This window comes from Nomascus leucogenys, unplaced genomic scaffold (assembly GCF_006542625.1).
Source record: "Nomascus leucogenys isolate Asia unplaced genomic scaffold, Asia_NLE_v1 Super-Scaffold_285, whole genome shotgun sequence".
Classification (NCBI taxonomy): domain Eukaryota; kingdom Metazoa; phylum Chordata; class Mammalia; order Primates; family Hylobatidae; genus Nomascus; species Nomascus leucogenys.
In genome coordinates this window covers 2218078-2240221 of record NW_022095770.1, presented here as the reverse complement: position 1 = coordinate 2240221, position 22144 = coordinate 2218078, and the positions used below count along the sequence as shown (strand labels likewise).

The window sequence follows — 22144 nt, the reverse complement described above, 5'->3', positions numbered from 1 at the left end:
GCTTTCAGTCACGTGGCACATGCAACATTCTTGCAAGTGGTTGCTTAGCCAGCTGGCTGGAAGTGTTACCTAATTTTCCTGGGAACCCTAGGCTTTCAGTTTAATTCTTATGTATTATTGTAGGCTGTGGAGTATACAGATAGTAATAGATAATTCTATATGATTAACTAATATATAAAAATATGTATTAACTAAAATTAATATGTTTGGGAAAATAGACACTCCATAAAATTTGAGTACCTACTATATGCCAGGCACTGGTAAAATAAAATTTTCAGCTGCCTACTATGTGAAATATTGAGATATTTAAACTTACAATATTCCAGTGTAAGCTTTGGAATTTTTGTCTTTGAAATTATTTTCTAACAACAGTTGTACTTTATAATTTTATTTTGAATCAGAGACTTTTTTCTCCATTGATTAGATAAATCTGACTACTGTATTGAATTAAATGACCACTGATTTTCCAAAGAGCTCCTGTAGTACTTGAAATATTTTGAAATTAAGAGACTTAATTGTTATGTATTTAAATATTAGCTGACACTATGGTTTTAAAATATACTTTGAGTTTTTAGCTTATTTTACTAAACATATAGTTGGCTATATGGTAAGGGCAAATTCTCATACAGAATTTTCTGTGTAACAGATTTTTTTTAAAGTGCACTACATGTATCATGTCATTTAATTCTTACCACAGCCCTATGAGGTTAGTATTAAAGCTATCCTCTCTTTCATAGCTGAAGGAAACTGAGGCATAGAGCAGTTAAGTAACTTGCTCAAAGTCAATAGCTAGTAAGTGGCGGAATTAAAATCTGAACCAAGGCCACCTGCCTCCAGAGTCTACGTTCTTAGTCACTATACCTTAGTTTATAATTTCTCTATTATTGATTATTACATTTTTCAAGAGAAAATATATAACTTGGTTTATTTCAACCTGTCTCTGTTGAGCACCTGCTATTTGCTTTGTACTGTGCTAGGAGATTTAAGGCATTCAAGGAGAAGCAGGACATGGCGTACTCTTAAATATCTTAGAATTTACTGGGATTCCCAGGGTACACAGGGCTTGAATGCAAGGCAGAGGACTAGGAAGGCATTCCAGCTGTAGGAAACAGTAGCAGTAAATGCATAGAAGAAGTGGAAAAGAAAAAATGGTTGTTAGGAAGCCATGAATAGTGCACTGCGTCTAGAGAACAATTGTGTGAGATAAAAGCAAGATATAGAATCTTGACCCCAGGATGAGGAGTTTGAACTTGAATTAAGTAGACCCATGGAGAACCACTGGTATATATTTTTCTAAGGCAGGAAAGTTACCTCTTTAACTCCTTCATTTGTAAATATGGCTAATGTTACTATCACATTGATAGGATGTTTAAAGAATAAATTAAAGAAAGCATTAAAATGTGCAATGCAGTGCCTGGAACATAGTAAGTCCTCAATAAATGATTCTGATAGGTATGATTGTTGTTACTAAATAAGAAGACGGAGGCCGGAGCTTATTTTTTCTCTGTCACGTTCAGGTATTCTTTCTCTCCAACAATAGGGAATCTAGGGCTAAGTTTGGGAGTTTAGCTTTTAGGTTTCCCATGCCTGGAAAGCCTGCCTGTTGATAGTCTTCATTATAGTTTTTGTAACCAGTGAAGATCCCGCCTCCACAAAGGAAACTGTGCCCCTCGACCTTGCTTTGCTGGAGCCTGTGAGATCACTGGGAAGCAGCGTGCGCTCCTCATGTTCCCTCTACCACGTTGCCTTTTTCAGGAGGCAGTCATCACAAATGCCTAGCAGGATTTATTACTCAGAGGGGACTGAAGAAATGCTCTATCTGCTTGAGTGTGACTTCTTCCTCATTCTGTCTTTCTCATTACTATCTGTGATTTACATGAAGTGATACAATTTATATTTTGATACAGTTAGAAATTTCCTCTGTAGAATAAGATGTATCGCAACAGCTTGTAACCACAGCCGGTCAGTTTTCCTGAGTGGAAATTTGACATCTGAGTCCATTGGGATGAAACGAGCACAAAGGAGGAAGATAACATGAGAAAAACGTTCCCACTAATATTAAGTGTGTTTTGATTTTTGAGAGTACACCACGCTCAGTGCTGGAGGTGAAGATTTGGAAGGCTCCAACATACAGATGAAAATTGTGCTTACTATGAAGCGCTTGGACTGAGAATGAGATGATCATTTTTATGTGATCCATTTTATTCAAATGGAATACAACATCACCCTGAGCAATGCTCTTCCTATTTTTAAAGCTATTTTCCACACATGACTATCTGGCTCATGCTGTCCTCTCCATAGCCAAAAGGGCTTTCTGCTCCTGAAGACATACACTTGAGTGGAGAAGAGGAATAGAAAATAAAATTTCTTGAGCACCTACTATATGCCAGGCATATTACTATTAATAACCTTATTTGTTATTCACAGCAATACTGTGACATATTAGAACCCCCATTTGATATACAAGACAAAAACTGAGCTTCTGAGATTTGTCTACGGTCATAGTCAGTTAACGAGTAGATTTGGGATTTTAAACTCAGGTCTTCTGATTCCTTTCTCATTCCGCTCTCTGTCCCTTCCTACAGTTAAAAGCATCTTTAGAGTGATCAAATTGTCAACCTATATTCAAATAAAATAGCTGCCCCCAGTCTTTTTGACACCAGGGACCGGTTTCATGGAGGACAATTTTTCCACGGACTGTGGGTGGGATGAGGGTGGGATGGTTTTGGGATGAAACTGTCCCACCTCAGACAGATTCTCACAAGGAACGTGCAACCTGGATCCCTCACACGTGCAGTTCACTATAGGCTTTGCGCTTCTATGAGAATCTAATGCTGCCGCCGATCTGCTGATCTGACAAGAGGCGAAGCTCAGGCGGGAATACTTGCTCCTCGGCTGCTCACCTCCGGCTGTGTGATCCAGTTCCTAACAGGCCAGGGACAGGTATCGCTCTGCAGCCCGGGGCTTGGGGACCCCTGAGAAACAACATAACAAGTTGTTTTGCTTAGTAAATGTTAACACACAAAACAAGTGTTTCGTATGACTTCTGGTCTCAGCTTCTGGTTCCCTCTAACTTCTATCCCTGGCTTTTGTGCAGTTCTCTTTCTGTTTGGTCCCTTCTGATCACTAAACCAACAAGCATTGGAGTAAAGGGCAAAAATGTTAACCTCAGAGTTTCCTGAATTCTATCTCTAGGATTCTATTGTTTTGTCTCCCTCAACCTTTCCTGAATAGAGAACCTTGAATTTCCTTCTGTTTAGAGTTTTTTGTGGCTGTTGCTGTCAACCTCTGTCATCTCTAACTCTTCTCAAACTTTCTCATGCTTCCTGGCTTCAGTTGCTCTGAAAATCCTGAGTTCTTTCCCTTCTTCCTACTGTAAGGTTATCAGCCCACTAGGATCTTTTTTTCCAGGGTCACAGGTGTCATCTTTCGAACAAGTCAGTACTGTCTTAGAGATAACATAATTGTAGTTCTTTACTCTGGCCCCATTTGGACCAAGATTTCTCTGATCCTTTTGGGAAAATATTTGGTTTGTTTCATTCATGCAACTAAAATAAATAAGATATTAAAAAATTGAGAAAGTAAAAGTCTTGAAATTTTGTATGTTAGGTATTAACCCATTAAAAGCCAGGAATTTTGATTTTCATGTTGCGTACTGTACCAGTCCTGTTTCTCTATCCCATATTTGTAATGCAAGAACAAAGAAGAAAAAAGAAAACGTGCTTAGAAATGACTAGGCCCAACATAGGCTCATAATATTTGGTGCTTTGGATTAGTCTCTCTCAATCTCACAAAACAATTTTACTAAACTCTCAAATCTCCAGTCTTACCCAAGGCTTTCATGCTTTAGTTGATGTGATGATTCAACATTTTCTCCCTTCAAGTTTCTCAACATCCCTTTGTGTCTTTGAGCTTTTAAAACTAATTCTGTCTAATGGCATTTAACAGAATAATCATGATGGAGAATAGGTTTCTTAAGTCAGAGTTACGATTTTGGGGATAAGTCAGTCATTAACAAAGGGCCATCTGCAGTCAGGTCTCTGGGCACATCCCACTTTTCATGGAAGGCTTTTGATAGAAAAGGTGGAACTTTCTTAACTACAGAGCTTAATGTCGTCGAGTAATCTTTCTAGTTTCTCAATTGGATTCTATCAGGTCTAAAATGCTGTAATTCTCTGACTGCTGTCTCCAAAGCTCAGATATAATTTTTTTCTCATAATCCACTATGGTGATTAATGAAAGGGAGTAAGTGAACATTCTGTACAAATGGGTCACTAAATAATCTAATTTTTCAAAGGCATTAAGAGTATAACAGTTAGGGTCCCGCAGAAGATGAGAACCAAACCCTTTCTTTTTCTATTGAATAAAATTCATACGAATAATTTTTAAGCTGTTCACTAGATAACTGAAAGGATTAAAAGAGGATCCTAAAATACCACAAATGTGGCAACTGCTGAAAGCCCTAGTTTTCCAGGGAAGCTTTAAAGGCCTAGCTTTAAATGCAAGAGGCAAGGAATTAAACCTTAGAGAGGGAGATGTCCTGTAGAGCTGAAATTGTTGTTTTAAGAGAGGACTGGTTGGTCCTGGTGACCCTGGAAAGGAGACAATGAAGCTGGTTCTACAAGTGTTGAGAAAACTGCAAACTGAATTCGTGTGCTGCCATGGGCAGGATCTGCACCTGCTGGAGTGAGAAGTGTGACTTGGGGCGATTATCCTGGGATCTGCTTAGCATACAGGAAGCCCCAAATGGAGCAGAAGGAAGGAACAAATCCTGCCTTCCTATTCCAGCTTTGCAGTTTTCCTCTGTCACCCCCTAGTGGAAAAGCCTAACAGAACTACCGTCAAAGCCACAGTGTGTTTTGCAGAGTACAGAAGGGAGGCCTTGGAGCCGAGAAATAGGAACGTAATGGGCACAAAGAGGTTCCTCTTTCTCTGACCCCACAGCTGCCCAAAGAGATATCCTTGGATCTACTGAATTTCCCAACACCGACTTTTACTTCCAATTCCTTAACTTCATGGTCTTGTCATGAATTTTGGGGTCAGAGTTGGGTTTGTATTTCTGTCTTTTACTTATGAACAAACTATTGAACTGCCTTTAGGTTTGATTTCCTCATCTACAAAGGTAAGGTAACAGTATCTATTTTACAGGATTGATGTAAGTATTCAATGAAATTAGGTTCATATGAAGTTTACTAACTTGGGGTATAGCATACGGCAGTGGCCCCCAACCTTTTTGGCACGAGGGACCAGCTTCATGGAAGAGAATTTTTCCATGGACCGGGTAGGTGGGTAGGATGGTTCAGAATGATTCAAGTGCATTACATTTATTGTGCATCTTATTTCTATTATTATTATAGTGTAATATATAATGAAATAATTATACAGCTCACCATGATGTAGAATCGATGGGAGCCCTGAGCTTGTTTTCCTGCAACTAGATGATCCCATCTGCGAGTGATAGGAGATAGTGACAGATCATCCGGCATTAGAGTCTCATAAGGAGCCCACAACCTAGATCCCTCACGTGCGTCGTTCACAATAGGGTTTGTGCTTCTGTGAGAATCTAATGCCACCGCTGATCTGACAGGAGACAAAGCTCAAGCAGTAATGCTTCTGGCCGGTGGCTCACCTCCTGCTGTGCTGCCTGGTTCCTAATAGGCCACAACTGGTACTGGTCCACTGCCCATGGGTTGGGGGCCCCTGCCTTAATAGATTGCTCCTGTGCACATCCAGCCTTATAGTTTGGTGGGTAGATAACACCCAGCTAAGCATGAGAAGCTCAGGTTGCACAGTCATTCCATTTTTTCCAGGTGTTGCCCACCAGCAAGCCGGAAGTAGTTTATCAAAAGGACAGTAGTTATTTTCAGAGAAGGTCATGGATTTTCCCCAAAACCTTGTAAGTCTGACCTGTAATTCTTCTATTGATGCTTGCCAGAGGCTACATACAGTGAGCATGTGTTTTCCACAGACACTTCTAATATGGTTGGATGTGCTGGCTTGTAAGGCTCAAATGAAATAGCAGCTTGAATTGTAGTTGGGACTTTTCTTTCTTTCTTCTTCTTCTTCTTTTTTTTTTTAATGGAGTCTTGCTCTGTCACCCAGGCTGGAGTGCAGTGGCATGATCCGGGCTCACTGCAAGTTCTGCCTCCCAGGTTCAAGCAATTCTCCTGCCTCAGTCTCTCAAGTAGCTGGGATTACAGGTGCGCGCCACCACGCCCATAGCTGGGACTTTTCTTTAGAGCCTTCTCTTGCTCTTGTCCCCCCTAAAACCTAGCAGCATTTTGAGTTATTCATTAAGTGGGTTGAAATAACACACTCAAATATGGTATATGTTGACCCCAAAATACAAAAATGCCCACCAAGAGTTGTGCCTTTGTAGCCGAAGTTAGCTTAAAATACAGCAGTTTTTCTTTCACCTTGGAAAGGATATATCAGTGTGTTCCAGACAATTGGACTCCAAGAAACTTCATTGAGGTGACGAGCTTTTTAATTTTTGTAGAGTTTGTTTCTTGCCCTGGAGTTCATTAATGTTTTACCAAGTCCTCTAAGGTACTTGTTACTTCCTGCTCATCAAATGTAACCAGCATGATGTCATTGATGTAGTGGACTGTTATGATGTTGTATGGAAAGTCAAGATGATTAATACCATGAGTATATTAGGACAGAGAGCAGGATAGTTGACATAGCCCTGAGGCAATGCTTGGAAGGTTACTGTTGGCCATGCCAGGTCAAAGAAAAGTACTTCTGGTTGCCCTGATACAGAGAAAAATGCATTTTCATGTCAATAGCTTTATATCAGGTGCCAGGGACTGTCTTAATTTGCTCCATTCAAGATACAGCATTTGAAACATCATCTCCAGTTGAGGTCACCACCTGACTTCATTTAAAATAATAATACATAGTTGTTCTATTATACTCCGGGGTTTATCTGCTTTGTCCAAGAGATAAACAAGCTCAATGGGGAGATGGTAGGTATCACAACTCATCTTTTTCCAAGTCTCTGATAATGGCACCCATCTTCAAAATTTTCCCATCAATATAATATTATTTTTTATTTACTATTCTTGTATCAAGGAAACTTCTGGGGGCTTCAACTTGGCCCTTTTTACCAAATGAGCTTTATTCCTCAGTGCCAGTGTGGGGATTCTGCCAGTTGTCAAGCATGATTATTCCAATTATGCATTCACAAATTGGGGAATTGTTCTGCAGGCCCACTGGGTCCACTGTGATTCAAATGTAGACCAAGATTCTAACTATCATCTGGCCACCAAATGTCACCACTTTTTTTTGGAGGCCCAATGGCATTTGGGTCTCTAGAAATCAGTGTCAACTTAGTATCTAATAGTTCCTGTGATTGGCAGAATTTCAGCCTCCAAGGCCTCTGAGCCCTTGTGTCATGACCATGAATATGTTCTGCTGCATAACAAAAGGGACATTTCAAATGTAATTAAGGTTATTAATCAGTTGACTTCAAGATGGTGAGAATATCCTAAATTATCCAGGTGCGTCCAGTGTAATTATATGTGCCCTTAAAAGCAGAACATTTTTTCCCAGCTGAGAGCAGAAGAGGACATTGGAGAGGGAAGTGGGGGTAGGGTAGGAAATCAGAAAGATTCAAAAGTATAACATGAACTTGACCTACCACTGCTGGTTTGAAGATGGAGAGGACTATATGAAAACATGAGAAGGAAATGAATCCTGCCAATAAAACAATTCCTGGAAGAAGACTGAGCCTCAGATGAGAACCAGCTGATACTTTGGTTTTACTCCCATAAGACCTAGAGCAAAGAATCTCGCCATGCCCTGCTGTACTCCTGACCCACAGAATCTGTGAAATAATACATTTGTGTTGTTTTAGGTTGCCAATTTTGTGGTAATTTGTTAGAGGAGCGATTGGAAACTAATACAATCCCCCTAACATCTGAGTATAGTTATCAACCAACATTTTAATAGGCTTCCCTTAATTTCATTCCAAGGATACCATAATAAACTAACTACTGACAGATCCCGGTGGGTCAAAGCATTCTGGCTACCACTATATCTCTGTTTCTCTTTACAGTGAATGTACAGTTGTCTCTCAGTGTACTGGGTCGGGGGGATTGGTTCCAGGCCTCCTGCATATACAAAATCTGCACATATTCAAGTCTCATACTCAGCCCTGTGGAGTGTTTATGAAAAGTTGGCCCTCCATATATGCAAGTTTTGCATCTTGAGAATACTGTATTTCAATCAGTGTTTGGTTGAAAAAAATCTGCGTGTAAGTGGACCCACGCAATTCAAACAGGCCAACTGCACTTCCTTTTACTTTGGTAGTCAAGTTTTGTGACTTAGCTTCCAGTGCTCTGAGATCCTATTATCTCTACTGAAATCAAAGAGAGGGAGTATCTCCACCATCATATCTAGGCTATTGCAAGAGTCCCCCATGAATATAAAAGCCTTGAGTGAAGGCAGTTTTCTCTGGAACCTTTGGGAAGTTACTTGGTGATGTGTATGTGTGCATTGTCATATGATAAATCTTCTCCAAAATTCCTGTCTCCTTAAGTCTTTGATTCCTTTCCTTTACATTATGTCAAAAATGTCCTGACATCTGAGCATCAGTAAACATAGGCCATTGTTGATTTCAAGTTTAAACCAACAAATCAAATAATTCTTTGTACAAAAATTTTACATCCAGAATCTTTAAGTGTAATCACATCATTTAGGCATTCCTTATAAGCAACTTCCCCAAGTGAGATTATTGGAGTGTCATATTCCATCTTCTTTGGTTTACTACCCTAAAAATACACTTACACATATTCCTCAGGTTTCTGCTAATATATAATAATACAATAATGCTTTTTAAAAATACACTTTATTTCCAGAGTAGTTTTGAGTTCACAGCAAAATCGAGCACACAGGTTTCCTATATACCCCCTGTTTTCACACATGTGTAGCTTCCCCCATTATCAACATCCCCCACTAGAGTGATACATTTTTTACAATTGATAAATCTACATTGACACATAATCACCCAGAGTCCATAGTTTTCATTTGGGTTCACTTTTGTTGTAGTTCATTTTATGGGTTTGGATAAATACATAATTTGTACCCACCTTATAGTATCATACAGAATAATTTCACTGCCCTAAAATCCTTTTTTGTTGTTCCTACTCCACCCCTTTTACCCTTAACCCCGGGCAACCACTCATTTTTTTAGTCTCCATAGTTTTACTTTTTTCAGAATGTCATATACTTGGAGTCATACAGTATATAGCCTTTTCAAATTGGCTTCTTTCATTTAGTCATAAGCATTTAAATTTCATCTATGTCTTTTCATGGCTTGATAACTCATTTCTTTTCAGCACTAAATAGTATTTCATTGTCTGGATGTACCACAGTTTATCCATTCTCCTACTGAAGGGCATCTTGGTTGTTTTCAAGTTTGGGCAATTATGAATAAAGCTACTTTAAACATCCATATGCAGGTTTTTGAGTGGACATATGTTTTCAACTTTTAAAGGTATATACCAAGTTGTATGCTTGCTGGATTGTATGGTAAGAATATGTTTAGTTTTGTAAGAAACCGTCAAACTGTCTTGCAAAGTGGCTGTACCATTTTCCATTCCCACCAGCAATGAATGAGAGTTCCTATTGCTTCATATTCTTGTCAGCATTTTGTGTTGTCAGTATTCTGGATTTTGGTCTATTGCATGCTTTTTCATGTATGAGCTATTTTTCCTGGATCATACATCGTATTTTGCCCTATGGAGCACCTGAAATTTGATCAGAAATACAGGACTAGTAGGAAAAAGGTATAGTTGTGGTGGCTATTCAGGACAATAGGCATTCCATATAAGTACCTTTCCCAAATGAGGTTATTAGAGGGTTTTCCAGCAGTGGACAGCTGTTCTCATCGGACTCAGGAGGGAAATCTATTTTTACTGGTAAAGGAAGCTCAGAATGACTTGGAGATTCAAGATCCTCAGCCCACTTTGAGTTCAGACAGAAATCCTTATGCCAGGTTTCAATTCTAAAACTTCTTCCTTGCCAGTTCGCTAAGTTTCACATGACAGTCTTGCTGAAGCTGTGAATTCAACTTATCTTTCAATTATGCAACTCACACGATTAAATTTAGTTAGTGTTTAATATGGGGCAGTATCAGTCCTGTGGCTATAACAAACAAGTGATTATTTTAGGGCTGCTACTGAATCTTTTCTGGATCTCTGATTATGACCTGACCTGAGATATTAAGGTCTTGAATTTGCCATTTTTCTTTCTGAAAGCACACAGTACACTCAGAAGACATTCTCCACAACAACGCTTATAATCATCATGACTGTCTTAAGAGTCAAGAGCAGCAGCAACTTGGGCCCCCAAGCCACTTATTTCAATTGGTACTTTATTTAAACAACCAAAGTAATAATGATGATGTTATTGCATGCGATGCATTTCATTTTTTATTGGCAAGGAGTTTAACACTGGGCTCAAGCTCAGGGACTTTACCAAAGCAATCCCCAAGTCCCATCTATGAAGGTCTACTTTCCAGGACCACTCCTGGTAACAACTTTTCTATCAGTCAGCATCTAGTGAGGAGACAAAATCCATGCCAATTATTTGAACATGGAAGTAGCAACTACAGGAAGCAGCTACTGACCCTAGGGTTGAAGGAACAAAGGAAGAGTTAGGAGTTATTAAAATGTATATGTTTAGAGGCTGAGTCATGCAGAACTGACAGTCATATTTTTTCTTGACATGTTCTGATGTCTCTGAACTTGGAAGATAGTCCCAGTGGACCTGACTCAGAATTCTGAGGATGGGGTGCTGGCTGGCTGGAGCAAGGCCTAATATGGAGAGCTGCAAAAGCAACAATGTGGCTTGCAGATTTCATCACTAACATCATAAAGCTGAGTATAGTAGGGAGGATGTGGCGTTCTGAGACCACAACTTAACCAGAAGCACAGAGTAACTTATGCTGAAGCCCACAGTCTCCAAAATAGCCGTCTTTAAATCTTATAAACTTTCCCACACGTTCCTTTATATCTATTTTCTTAATTTCATTCTCTCCATAAATTTTGGAGTCAGAGTTGCATTCAGATTTCAGTTTTCGTTCTAAACTTATGAGCTATGTGACTGTAAGCAAGCTATTTAACTTCTTGTAGACTTACTTAGCTACAAGCCAGGATCACAATATCTATTTCACAGGATCGGTATAGATGTTATGTGAAGCAAAGTTCGCATGATGTGTACTTGGCACATGCACAGCATGTGGTACTAACAAGGCCACGCTGGATCACCTCCTTTCCCTTCACGTGTGTCTTCTCCATCACTCTTCCTCCTTTTCTTTCAGCCTCTCGTACCCAGCCTTTTTTACTGTGTCTTCTCGCTGTCTTTTCTCTTATATTTTGTTCTCTTCTCCCCCTTTTCATTCTTGTCTCCATCCTTTAATACCTTAATTCATCTTGCTTCATCCCTTTCATTGTCCACCTACCCTTACATGGCCAATGATCCTCAATAAAAGAAAGGCTCCCACATTTGCTTTGGACTTGGAAATATGTGTCTTTTTACCATTACTTAACTGTTTAGTGCACTTTATGTCTTCTTTGGTGTCATATATAGGAAATTGCCATTTTGAGAGCTTACTGCAGTTTATTGCATAGTGTAATGGAGTGCAGTAGCATGATCTCAGCTCACTGAAACCTCTGCCTCCTGGGTTCAAGCGATTCTCCTGCCTCAGCCTCCCAAGTAGCTGGGACTACAGGTGTGCACCACCACGCCCAGCTAATTTTTTTTTTTGTATTTTTAGTAGAGACAGGGTTCCCCATGTTGCCCAGGCTGGTCTCAAACTCGTGGGCTCAGGTAATCCACCCGCCTCAGCCTCCCAAATTGCTAGGATTACAGGTGTGAACCACTGCTCTTGGCCTCGAGTAGACATTCTTGAATTATAAGCAGTTAAACCAGGTGATGTACAAGTGAAAACAAAGACAATGGTTTCTTTGCCTAATATATAATATTTATTAAGAAATGACAGAAGACATTGTATCACAGATATAACTGAAATATCCAGCAGGCAAGATCATTATGATCCAAAAACCAAGGGATGGATCAGATGTTAAAATGTAGAAAGTCCAGCCTACTTCTTAGAAGCTGAATGTTGGGTGATGAGCTTCCCATTCTCTCTGGTGACACTTGAGGAATGTCACTTGGCTATAATTTGGTGTCTTTCATGTTGCAAAAAATTTTAGGTAAACAAGATAAAATAGATTATAAAGCATGGAAACATTAGACTTGTGGATAGTTCTCACGGATAAATTCCACAACATGTCAGTAATTTTTAATCCTGCAGAAATATCAGAAATAGTATATCCCAAGCAAATTGATGATCAGCAGGTGGCTTTGTAGCATTTCTGTGTCCCCAGTGAAGGGTCAAGGTATTCATTGTAGAATGGAATCAGATAGAATTGTGAGCTCATATACTTAGTAGTCTCCATCACAGGCAATGCAAAGTCTGAGAACTTGTTAGCGGTCCAGGGGTAGTCAAGGGATGAACAGTTTAGAGACACTGTGACCTAGGCAATTGAAAATAAGCAAACTGGCTTTCAGCAAGTGGGCTCATAGCAGCAGACTGGGCGGCAGCAGGACTGTCCACAGTAGGACGGGCGGCAGCAGGAGGCCTGGGCATGGTGCAGTTGACAGCAGGATGGGGGTGTGCAGCTCACCACACAGCAGGGGGGCAGGCAGGTACCCTCCACACGGCAGTCTGGGCGGCACCACCTGATACGGGTGCTCACAGCTCCACTGCTGCCCTCCTGGCCATAGCTGATGCCACCACCAATGCCACAGCCAGTTCCGCAGGAGCTGGTCTGGCAGCAGCTTGGCTGGCAACAGCTGGTCTCACAGCAGCTTGGCTGGCAGCAGCTGGAGCTGCAGGTCCCACTGGTTGAGAACCTGGGAAATCCGCAGAAGCTGGTCTGGCAGCAGCTTGGCTGGCAGCAGCTGGTCTCACAGCAGCTTGGCTGGCAGCAGCTGGAGCCGCATGTCCCACTGGTGGAGAAGCTGGGATATCCACAGAAGCTGGTCTGGCAGCAGGTCATGGTGTCGGGAGCTGGGTTGAGAGTTAGGTTGCTGGAGGAGTTTCTGAGTTTTGGTGGTGACTTCCACATTGGCCCTTTTATATCTGAACCAGCTGCTGTTTACAAAATTGTTAACATACTTTCTTTGTTTTTGTTTAAATTTGTTTCTCAGTGGATCTCTGATTGGCTTACGTTGAAATACTTATGACACATTATGAGCAATAGTTTAGAAATTACTCTGTTTTATAGTTTCTTCTGGAGTCTTCATATCAGTCTTTTGCTCTTTGGAATATGTTTGTGGTTTCCCATGTTCAAAGAGTTCTTCCATTTTAGTCCAAATGAATGCTCTCATTTTATATAATAGTTATTCCACGTGACAATCTATCCAGACCTCGAAGGCTAAGAGTAATAATTGTGCTGTTGTATTTAACTATTATTTTTTCCTCCTAGATATATAGACTAAATTCTATTGAATTTTGGATATCTGGACATCTACTGAACTGAAGGAGTACCTTTGGTCATACATAATTTGCAGATTTCACCTTTTTTTGTTTTTTGTTCCAATGTCCTATTGAATTACCGGTTATAGTTCCTTTGATTTCAACCAATTTGGAATATATGAATATTATTCCTGTTCCAGACCAGAAATCTGTTCTTGGAAACCAAACTGACATAGTATTTAGGAAGGTATCCAGCAGAGTCCTTAGTTTGTAGTAGAACCTTAATAAATGTTTATTGAATCTGATTCAATAAATGTTTATTGATAGGTGGAGTAAAAGGCATGATTCATGGATATCAATACCACTCACACATGATTAAAGAGAACTTTCAAGCTGTAGTACCTCTCATGAAAGAGTCTTGTTATTTGCTGTAAAGAGACTAGGAAATGTGTCTTTGGTTTATTTTATTTTTTGGATTTAGTAGTGGAATCGGGCTTGGGAAAAAATATCTAGGAGTTATGACACTTTGAAGAATGTGCTGCCATCTACTTTATTCCTCTTGGAAATTGCATAATTTTGTGTGTAATCCATCATTGCTACCAATTAAATGATAGAGGTAAGTTCTGGAAGCTTGTCAATAATGTGGAAAATGTGTTTCTTTCTATATTTGCATCCTATTGTATTTTGCGTATTACACTCTAATGCCTAATGAAGAATTTAAAAATTAAATTGTAAAATATATTTTGTTTTGTTCTAGGTTGTGCTTTTTTTTTTGAGACAGAGTCTTGCTCTGTTGCCCAGGCTGGAGTGCAGTGGCATGATCTCAGCTCACTGCAAGCTCCCCCTCCCGGGTTCACACCATTCTCCTGCCTCAGCCTCCTGAGTAGCTGGGACTACAGGTGCCCACCACCATGCCTGGTTAATTTTTTTTTTTTTGTATTTTTAGTAAAGACGGGGTTTCACCATGTTAGCCAACATGGTCTCGATCTCCTGACCTCGTGATCCACCCACCTTGGCCTCCCAAAGTGCTGGGATTACAGGCGTTAGCCACCACGCCCAGCGTGTTAACTTTTTAAGAGAACATCTTTTAAGTTGGGTTGCAAAGTGCAAAATATAATAGAGCTGTTTCAGATTTCTAACGCATCTGTCTGACAAATGGCAATGGTAGAACTCAGCGGGTGCTCTCTATAGCTGTTTTCTTCTACTATCATTTAGACCAGAGATACACCTTATGCATACCTACATCAAATGAAGGTGAATAGTGGGAGTTGAAACTTAGAGAGCAATTCAGGGATCAGTGGGAAGAATGTGAAAGGCTAAGGTGTAGAAATTAAACCTAAATACTCTTGGAAAATAGGTAGTATCTAGTAGATATTTTTAAATCTATTTAGAAGGTAATGCAATTTCTTTAGATTTGGGGGCACAAATGAAGAAGAACATTTAGTATATTAAATGGAAGGAGACAAAAGATGGTAGAATTACATTTAGGTAGAAATGAATAGCTTTGATCAACTTTAAAATTTTAGCTAAAGGTCAACCTTTATTGGTCTAGACCTAATCATAATAGATTAGAGCATGTAAATATTTGAATAACTACTGTTGTGGGGTGGGGGGAGGGACAGCATTAGGAGATACACCTAATGCTAAATGACGAGTTAATGGGTGCAGGAAATAAACATGGCACATGGATACATATGTAACAAACCTGCACATTGTGCACATGTACCCTAAAACCCTAAAGTATAATAAAAAATAAAAAAAAAAAATTATTTAATTCATGGAGCATTTTTAAGCTGATGGATTCAAGCATAATTTAATTTGTATTTAATCTTTCTGGTTTAGACTTTATGGTTATGCCTTGGTATTATTATCAAATTGCAAATCCACTCTTGAATACCAGCTACAGGAAGACATGTTTAAAGGTAGAAGAAGGACATAGCTCAGTTTGCTTTGCACCTTAAAACATTTTATTTGAATTAATCAGAGATATTCAAGGAAAAACCAGGTCTGAAGATGCATGGGCATCAAGAGAGAGTTGAGGGAGCAGAGATGTCACTGAAATGATGAACTATTCCATCCTGGTCCTCAGCTCAAGCAAAGCAAGCTATCCAGAACACTGATTGATACATGTTTCAGTGAGTGAATTCGGCACATCCACAGTGTCCTAACTAGGAGCTTCATTATCTCTGAGCAGCTTAACAACATCATGGTACTTAGCATTCAAATAAAATCGAACAGTTCTTCAGAAATCAGCACAATTTTACTGTGCTTCCCTTTTCATTCTTAAGTGATCAGCAACCTGGCTTTAGCAGGTGGGCTCACAGCAGTGGCAGCAGCAGGCTGGGCGGCAGCAGGACTGTCCACAGTAGGATGGGCGGCAGCAGGAGGCCTCGGCATGGTGCAGCTGGCAGCAGGATGGGGGTGTGCAGCTTACCAGGCAGCAGGGGGGCAGGCAGGTGCCCTCCATGCGGCAATCTGGGCGGCACCACCTGATACGGGTGCTCACAGCTCCACTGCTGCCCTCCTGGCCATAGCCAATGCCACCACCAATGCCACAGCCAGTTCCGCAGGAGCTGGTTTGGCAGCAGCTTGGCTGGCAGCAGCTAGTCTCACAGCAACTTGGCTGGCAGCAGCTGGAGCCACAGGTCCCACTGGTGGAACAGCTGGCCATGGTGTCGAGAGTTGGGTTGAGAGCTGTGTTGTTAAGAGAGGTTTCTGAGTTTGGGCTGCACCTTCTATATCTGTCCTTTTATATGTTCCCTAGAGCTGCATATTTACCTAACATCTTTTCTTGATGTCAATTGCAGCGTGAGTCTCTGGCTAATACCCGAGGTGTTTAGAAAGTTATAAATAGCATTTCGATAGCCTGCTTTTTCCATTGTTCAATTAAGTCTCATTGTGTTTCTTCTTTGCCCTCTGGACTAAGTGAAGGCTCATCATGGAAGCCAAGCACAGAAGTGCCTCTTTATGCAAGTCACATGACAGACTAGCCTTGAGCCAAGTGTTGCCCTGGCATGCTTTGTCATACTTGTCCTTTGATAACCTTTAGGCAGAATTTATCTTAACTGACCATTTTTCCTTAAATGGTCACTTAACCATGATCATGGTTTTATAAACAATTTGTCCAGACTTGGAAAGACTAACATTAGTGTCATCAAAACATGAACTACAACCTGATGTATCAACTTTCAAACCAAGTATGCCTTTCTATGATCAATTTTTGCAAGTTATAGGATCCTTAGAGCTCTATCTAATATTCTTGCCTTCAGTAGTAGTGAATATACATATTGCTAACTAAAATATTTAATGACTTTTGCTTGTAGATTGTTTTCTGACTCTATTAAATCAAACATGTGTGCTAGTAATAAATACACATTGTAACAAGTCAAAGAGTACAGAGGCATATAAAGAAAAATTAATATCCTTTCTCTTCCTGGAAGATGCACACATCTCTTCCAAAACTAGTGCTCTAGAGGTAATCAATATTAAGAATTTGGTGCACATTCTTTGACACATTTATCCCTGCTTCTGCAAGTAAAAACCAGCATATATACATATATATCGTCTATTTCAGAAAAGTTGGATCTCCTACACATTTATACTTACAAATTTTTAATTGTGGTAAAATACACATACCATAATATTTATGAACCATTTACGTTAACCATCTTAACCATTTGTAAATAGTCTTGTCACCCTTGTTGAAAATCGTTTGACCACATTCACATGCAGAAGAATGAAATTAGACCATTATCTCACATCATATACAAGAACCAACTTAGAATGGATTAAAAGGCTGAAATGTAAGAAAGACTCAAAATGATAAAACTATTAGAAGAAAACAGAGGAAACTCCATGACTTTTGCCTGGCCAATATTGCGATATTGTGAACATGAACCCAAAAGCATCAGCAAAAATAGACAAGTGGGATTACACCTAACTGAAAAGCTTCTGCACAGCCAATAAAACACTAAACTGAGTGAAGAGACAAACCACAGAATGGGAGAAAATATTTACAAACCACATATCTGATAAGGGGTTAATACCCAAAATATAGAAGAAACTCAAACAACTCAATACCTGTAGTAAGAAAACAAATAACGTAATTGAAAAGTGGGGAAAGAATCTAAATAGACATTCTCAAAAAAAAAAAGATCTACAAATGGCAAACAGGTATATGAAAAAATTTTCAAAATCACCAATCATCGGATAATGCAAATTGAAACCGCAATGAGATATCATCTCACATACGTCAGATGGTTATTATCAAAAAGACAAAAGATAGCAAGTGTTGGGGAGGAAGTGGAGAAAAGAGAACTCTGGCACACTGTTAGTGGAAATGCAAATTAGTACAGCCATTATGGAAAACAATATGAAGGTTCCTCAAAAAATTAAAAACAGAACTGTCATATAATCAAGCAATCCCACTTCTGTGTATATGCCCGAAGGAAAGTCAGTCAGTATTTTGAAGAGACATCTGCATTCCCATGTTCATTGCAGCATTACTCCCAATAGCCAAGATATGGAAGCAACCTAAGTGTCCATGTCCATCATTAAATGAGTGGGTAAAGAAAATGTGACACACACACACACACACACACACACATACTCACACACTGGAGTATTATTAGTCATAAAAGAAGGAAATCCTGCTATTTGGGTCAACACAGATGAAACTTGAGAACATTATACTAAGTTAAATAAGTCAGACAAAGAAAAAGACTAATATTGCACTTTCTGACTTACAAGTGGAACCTAATATAAATGATGAGTTAATGGGTGCAGCACACCAACATGGCACATGTCCACATATGTATCAAACCTGCACATTGTGCACATGTACCCTAGAACTTAAAGTATAATAAAAACAAAAAAACCTCAAAAAAAAAGTTGAACTCATAGAAGTAGAAAGTAGAATGGTGGTTACCAGGGGATAGGGTGGTGGTGGAGTGTGTTGGGAAGATGTTGGTCAAAGGATTACAAAATTTCAGTTAGACAAGAGGAATAAATTCAAGAGATCTATTGTACAACATAGAGACTATAGTTCATAACAATATGTTACAGTCCTGAAAGTTGCTAAGAGAGTAGATTTTGTGTTTTCACTACAAAAAAAATTATGGGCGGTAATGCATATGTTAATTAGTTTGATTTAGCCATTGTACAAAGTATACATATTCTAAAACAATGTGTTGTACACAATAAGTACATATAATTTTTGTCAATTCAAATAAATAAATAAATGAACTCATTTAATCATATATGTATTTGAGGGTTTATTTCTAGGCTCTCTGTTTTTTTCCATTGCTTTATATATCTGTCTTTATGTCAGTACCACACTGTTATGATTACTGTAGCTTTGCAGTAAATTTTGAAATAGGAAAATGTGAGACCAACTTTGTTCTTTTTTAAGATTGTTTTGGCTATATAGGACCCCTTCTGATTTCATATGTATTTTAGGATGGATTTTTTTTAAATTTCTGCAAAAACGTCATTGGGATTTTTATAGGGATTGCATTAAATCTGTAGATTCTCTGGGTAGTATTGCCATCTTAACAATGTTAAATCCTACAATCCATGATATCAAGATGTCTTTTCATTTATTTGTGTCTTCTTTAATTTCTTTCAGTAACATTTTGTAGTTTCTGATGTACAAGTCTTTCCCCTCCAAGGTTAAGTTTGTTCCTCAGTATTTTATTCTTTATTATTATTATTATTATTTGAAATGGAGTCTCACTCTGTCACCCAGGCTGGAGTGCAGTGGCACAATCTTGGCTCACTGTAACCTCCACCTCCTGGGTTCAAGCAATTCTCTTGCCTCAGCCTCCCCAGTAGCTGGGACCATAGGCATCCACGACCATGTCTGGCTAATTTTTGTATTTTTAGTAGAGACAGGGTTTCACTATATTGGCCAGGCTGGACTTGAACTCCTAACCTCAGGTGATCTGCCCGCCTCAGCTTACCAAAGTGCTGGGACTACAGGCATGAGCCACCATGCCTGGCCATAAGTATTTTATTCTTTTGATGTTATTGTAAATGGAATTGTTTTTAAAATTTTCCTTACAGATTTTTCATGGTTAGTATATAGAAATGCAATTGATTTTTTTAGTAGAGATGGGGTTTCACCATGTTGGCCAAGCTGATCTCAAACTCCTGGCCTCGTGATCTGCCCACCTTGGCCTCCCAAAATGCTGGGATTACAGGTGTGAGCCACCATACCTAGCCAGAGATTTTGATTTCTGTAACTTCCTGGTTGTGAAAGCACTGTGTAAGGTTAAGTTATGGTAACAGAGCCTTTGCCATTTCTGAGGCCCTAAATAACTACATTTACTCTATGTTTTTATGGTCATTAACCTCACTGGGACCTCTGGATAACAAATTTCCTAATGTGGTATTAGAAGAGAAGGGATATCAAAAGCAGATTAAAATTTTTCATATGACATTCTATGAAATATACATCCTGAGTACACTCAATGAAAAAAAAAGATATGTTTGTTGCACCAATAGTTAAAATTTATTAGGTCTTGGTATATTATTCCTCTTTCATAGGAGGTGCAATTTGCAGGACGGTGGAATACAGGAAGTGAGTGTCCTGAGAAGGACAGATGGCTCTTCCATGGTCTCATCGGCGCTGAGACTCAGAGCGTGGGCTTCAATGCTTATAAAGGCTCAATTTCAAGGTAAATCGGCTTTTTCATTTCTTGGGTCAAATTTGTATTTTGGTGTCCTCAGAGAGAAGAGCAAGTTCTTTCTGGAATTGAAAGGAATCAGATAATTCTGAGGCCGAAATATTTGGTAACCCCCATAACAAAGCCAAAGAAAGTTTCAAGAATTTGTTAGTGGTCCATAAGTGCTTGAAGAAATAATTCGTTCATGAATTGAACTGAAGGTGGAAATTTCAAGTTGAAAATCAGCAAACTGGCTTTTAGCAGGTGGGCTCACAGGAGTAGCAGCAGCAGACTGGGCGGCAGCAGGACTGTCCACAGTAGGATGGGCGGCAGCAGGAGGCCTGGGCATGGTGCAGTTGACAGCAGGATGGGGGCGTGCAGCTAACCACACAGCAGGGGGGCAGGCAGGTACCCTCCACACGGCAGTCTGGGCGGCACCACCTGATACGGGTGCTCACAGCTCCACTGCTGCCCTCCTGGCCATAGCCGATGCCACCACCAATGCCACAGCCAGTTCCGCAGGAGCTGGTCTGGCAGCAGCTTGGCTGGCAGCAGCTGGTCTCACAGCAGCTTGGCTGGCAGCAGCTGGAGCTGCAGGTCCCACTGGTTGAGAACCTGGGAAATCCGCAGAAGCTGGTCTGGCAGCAGCTTGGCTGGCAGCAGCTGGTCTCACAGCAGTTTGGCTGGCAGCAGCTGGTCTCACAGCAGCTTGGCTGGCAGCAGCTGGAGCCGCATGTCCCACTGGTGGAGCAGCTGGGATATCCACAGAAGCTGGTCTGGCAGCAGGTCATGGTGTTGGGAGCTGGTCTGAAGTCTGGGTTGCTTGGAGGAGTTTCTGAGTTTTGGTGATGGCTGCCACATTGGGCCTTTTATAAGCCTTGGCCAGCTACTGTTTACATAATTCCTGAAGTCTCTTCCTTATTTGTGTTTGATAATTTGTCTCTGAATGATAATTGGCCTCTCCCTGAATTATTTGTTGAACCTACTGAGAGCCTTTGAAAGTTGATTGCATTTGGTCTGCAATTAGGCTTCTTTACCATGGTCAAGTAGTCATTGGCATTAATTAGGAATATGATCCCTAACACCCCATGTTTCTTAAAATTTTCTCATGGTCAGGGAATAATTGACTGATGCCTCACCTTTAAGGATTGTCAGTATTACTCAGTGTTGACCCTTACAACTGGGTGATTGGGTCTCACATGACAGTTTAATTCCCTCCAATTTTAACTGCAGCTCCTTCTCTACTTTTCTTATCTTCCCTTTGACTGTGAAGCAAGACTATATTCAGCTGGCCAGAAAGGGATGCTTTCTTGGACCTGGGAGATTTGCATTAATTGCTATTGATAACATTTTTCCATCACTGATTATGTGCCTAAATAGTTCTGAGTACTTCGCATGTGTCAATTTGCTGAATTTTCACAGCAATCTATGGGCTAGGTATCATTGCCACTCCCATATCAACCATGTGAGAAAACTGAGCCACAACAGACTGAAGTAACTTACCTAAGTTCACACTAGTATCTAGTGAATCTGAAATTTGAATCCACAACCTCTGATTCCAGACTAAACTCTTCAAACACTATAGTCAATTCTTTCTCTCTTTCTCTTTCTTTCTCCCTTCCTTCCTTCCTCCCTTCCTTCCTTCCTTTTCTTTCTTTCCTTTTCTTTCTTTCTTTCTTTCTTTCTTTCTTTCTTTCTTTCTTTCTTTCTTTCTTTTTCTTTCTTTCTTTCTTTCTTTCTTCTTTCTTTCTTTCTTTCTTTTTCTTTCTTTCTTTCTTTCTTTCTTTCTCTTTCTTTCTTTCTTCTTTCTTTCTTTTTCTTTCTTTCTCTCTTTTTCTTTCTTCCTTCTTTCTTTCTCTCTCTTCTTTCTTTCTCTCCCTCGTTCCTTCTTTCTTTCTTTCTTTCCTTTCTTCTTTTTTTATATAAGCAGTCGTTCTAAGGAAAATCCAAGGGCGAAAGCAAGCTGTAAAAATTTGCTTTCTTTCTTACA

General features: G+C 39.8%; 3 protein-coding genes across 3 annotated transcripts; all 3 read right to left on the bottom strand.

The window, feature by feature from the left end:
- Positions 1-12575: 12575 nt before the first annotated feature.
- On the bottom strand, positions 12576-13070 carry LOC100592392 (keratin-associated protein 1-3-like). Its single transcript, XM_003278287.4, has one exon. The coding sequence runs from the start codon at positions 13068-13070 to the stop codon at positions 12576-12578; it is 495 nt and encodes a 164-aa protein (XP_003278335.2).
- Positions 13071-15765: 2695 nt separating this feature from the next.
- On the bottom strand, positions 15766-16204 carry LOC100605172 (keratin-associated protein 1-4). Its single transcript, XM_003278316.3, has one exon. The coding sequence runs from the start codon at positions 16158-16160 to the stop codon at positions 15795-15797; it is 366 nt and encodes a 121-aa protein (XP_003278364.1). The 5' UTR covers positions 16161-16204; the 3' UTR covers positions 15766-15794.
- A 3779-nt stretch (positions 16205-19983) lies between these two features.
- Positions 19984-20967, bottom strand: LOC100592050 (keratin-associated protein 1-3). Its single transcript, XM_003278286.3, has one exon. The coding sequence runs from the start codon at positions 20943-20945 to the stop codon at positions 20412-20414; it is 534 nt and encodes a 177-aa protein (XP_003278334.2). The 5' UTR covers positions 20946-20967; the 3' UTR covers positions 19984-20411.
- Between the last annotated feature and the right edge of the window lie 1177 nt (positions 20968-22144).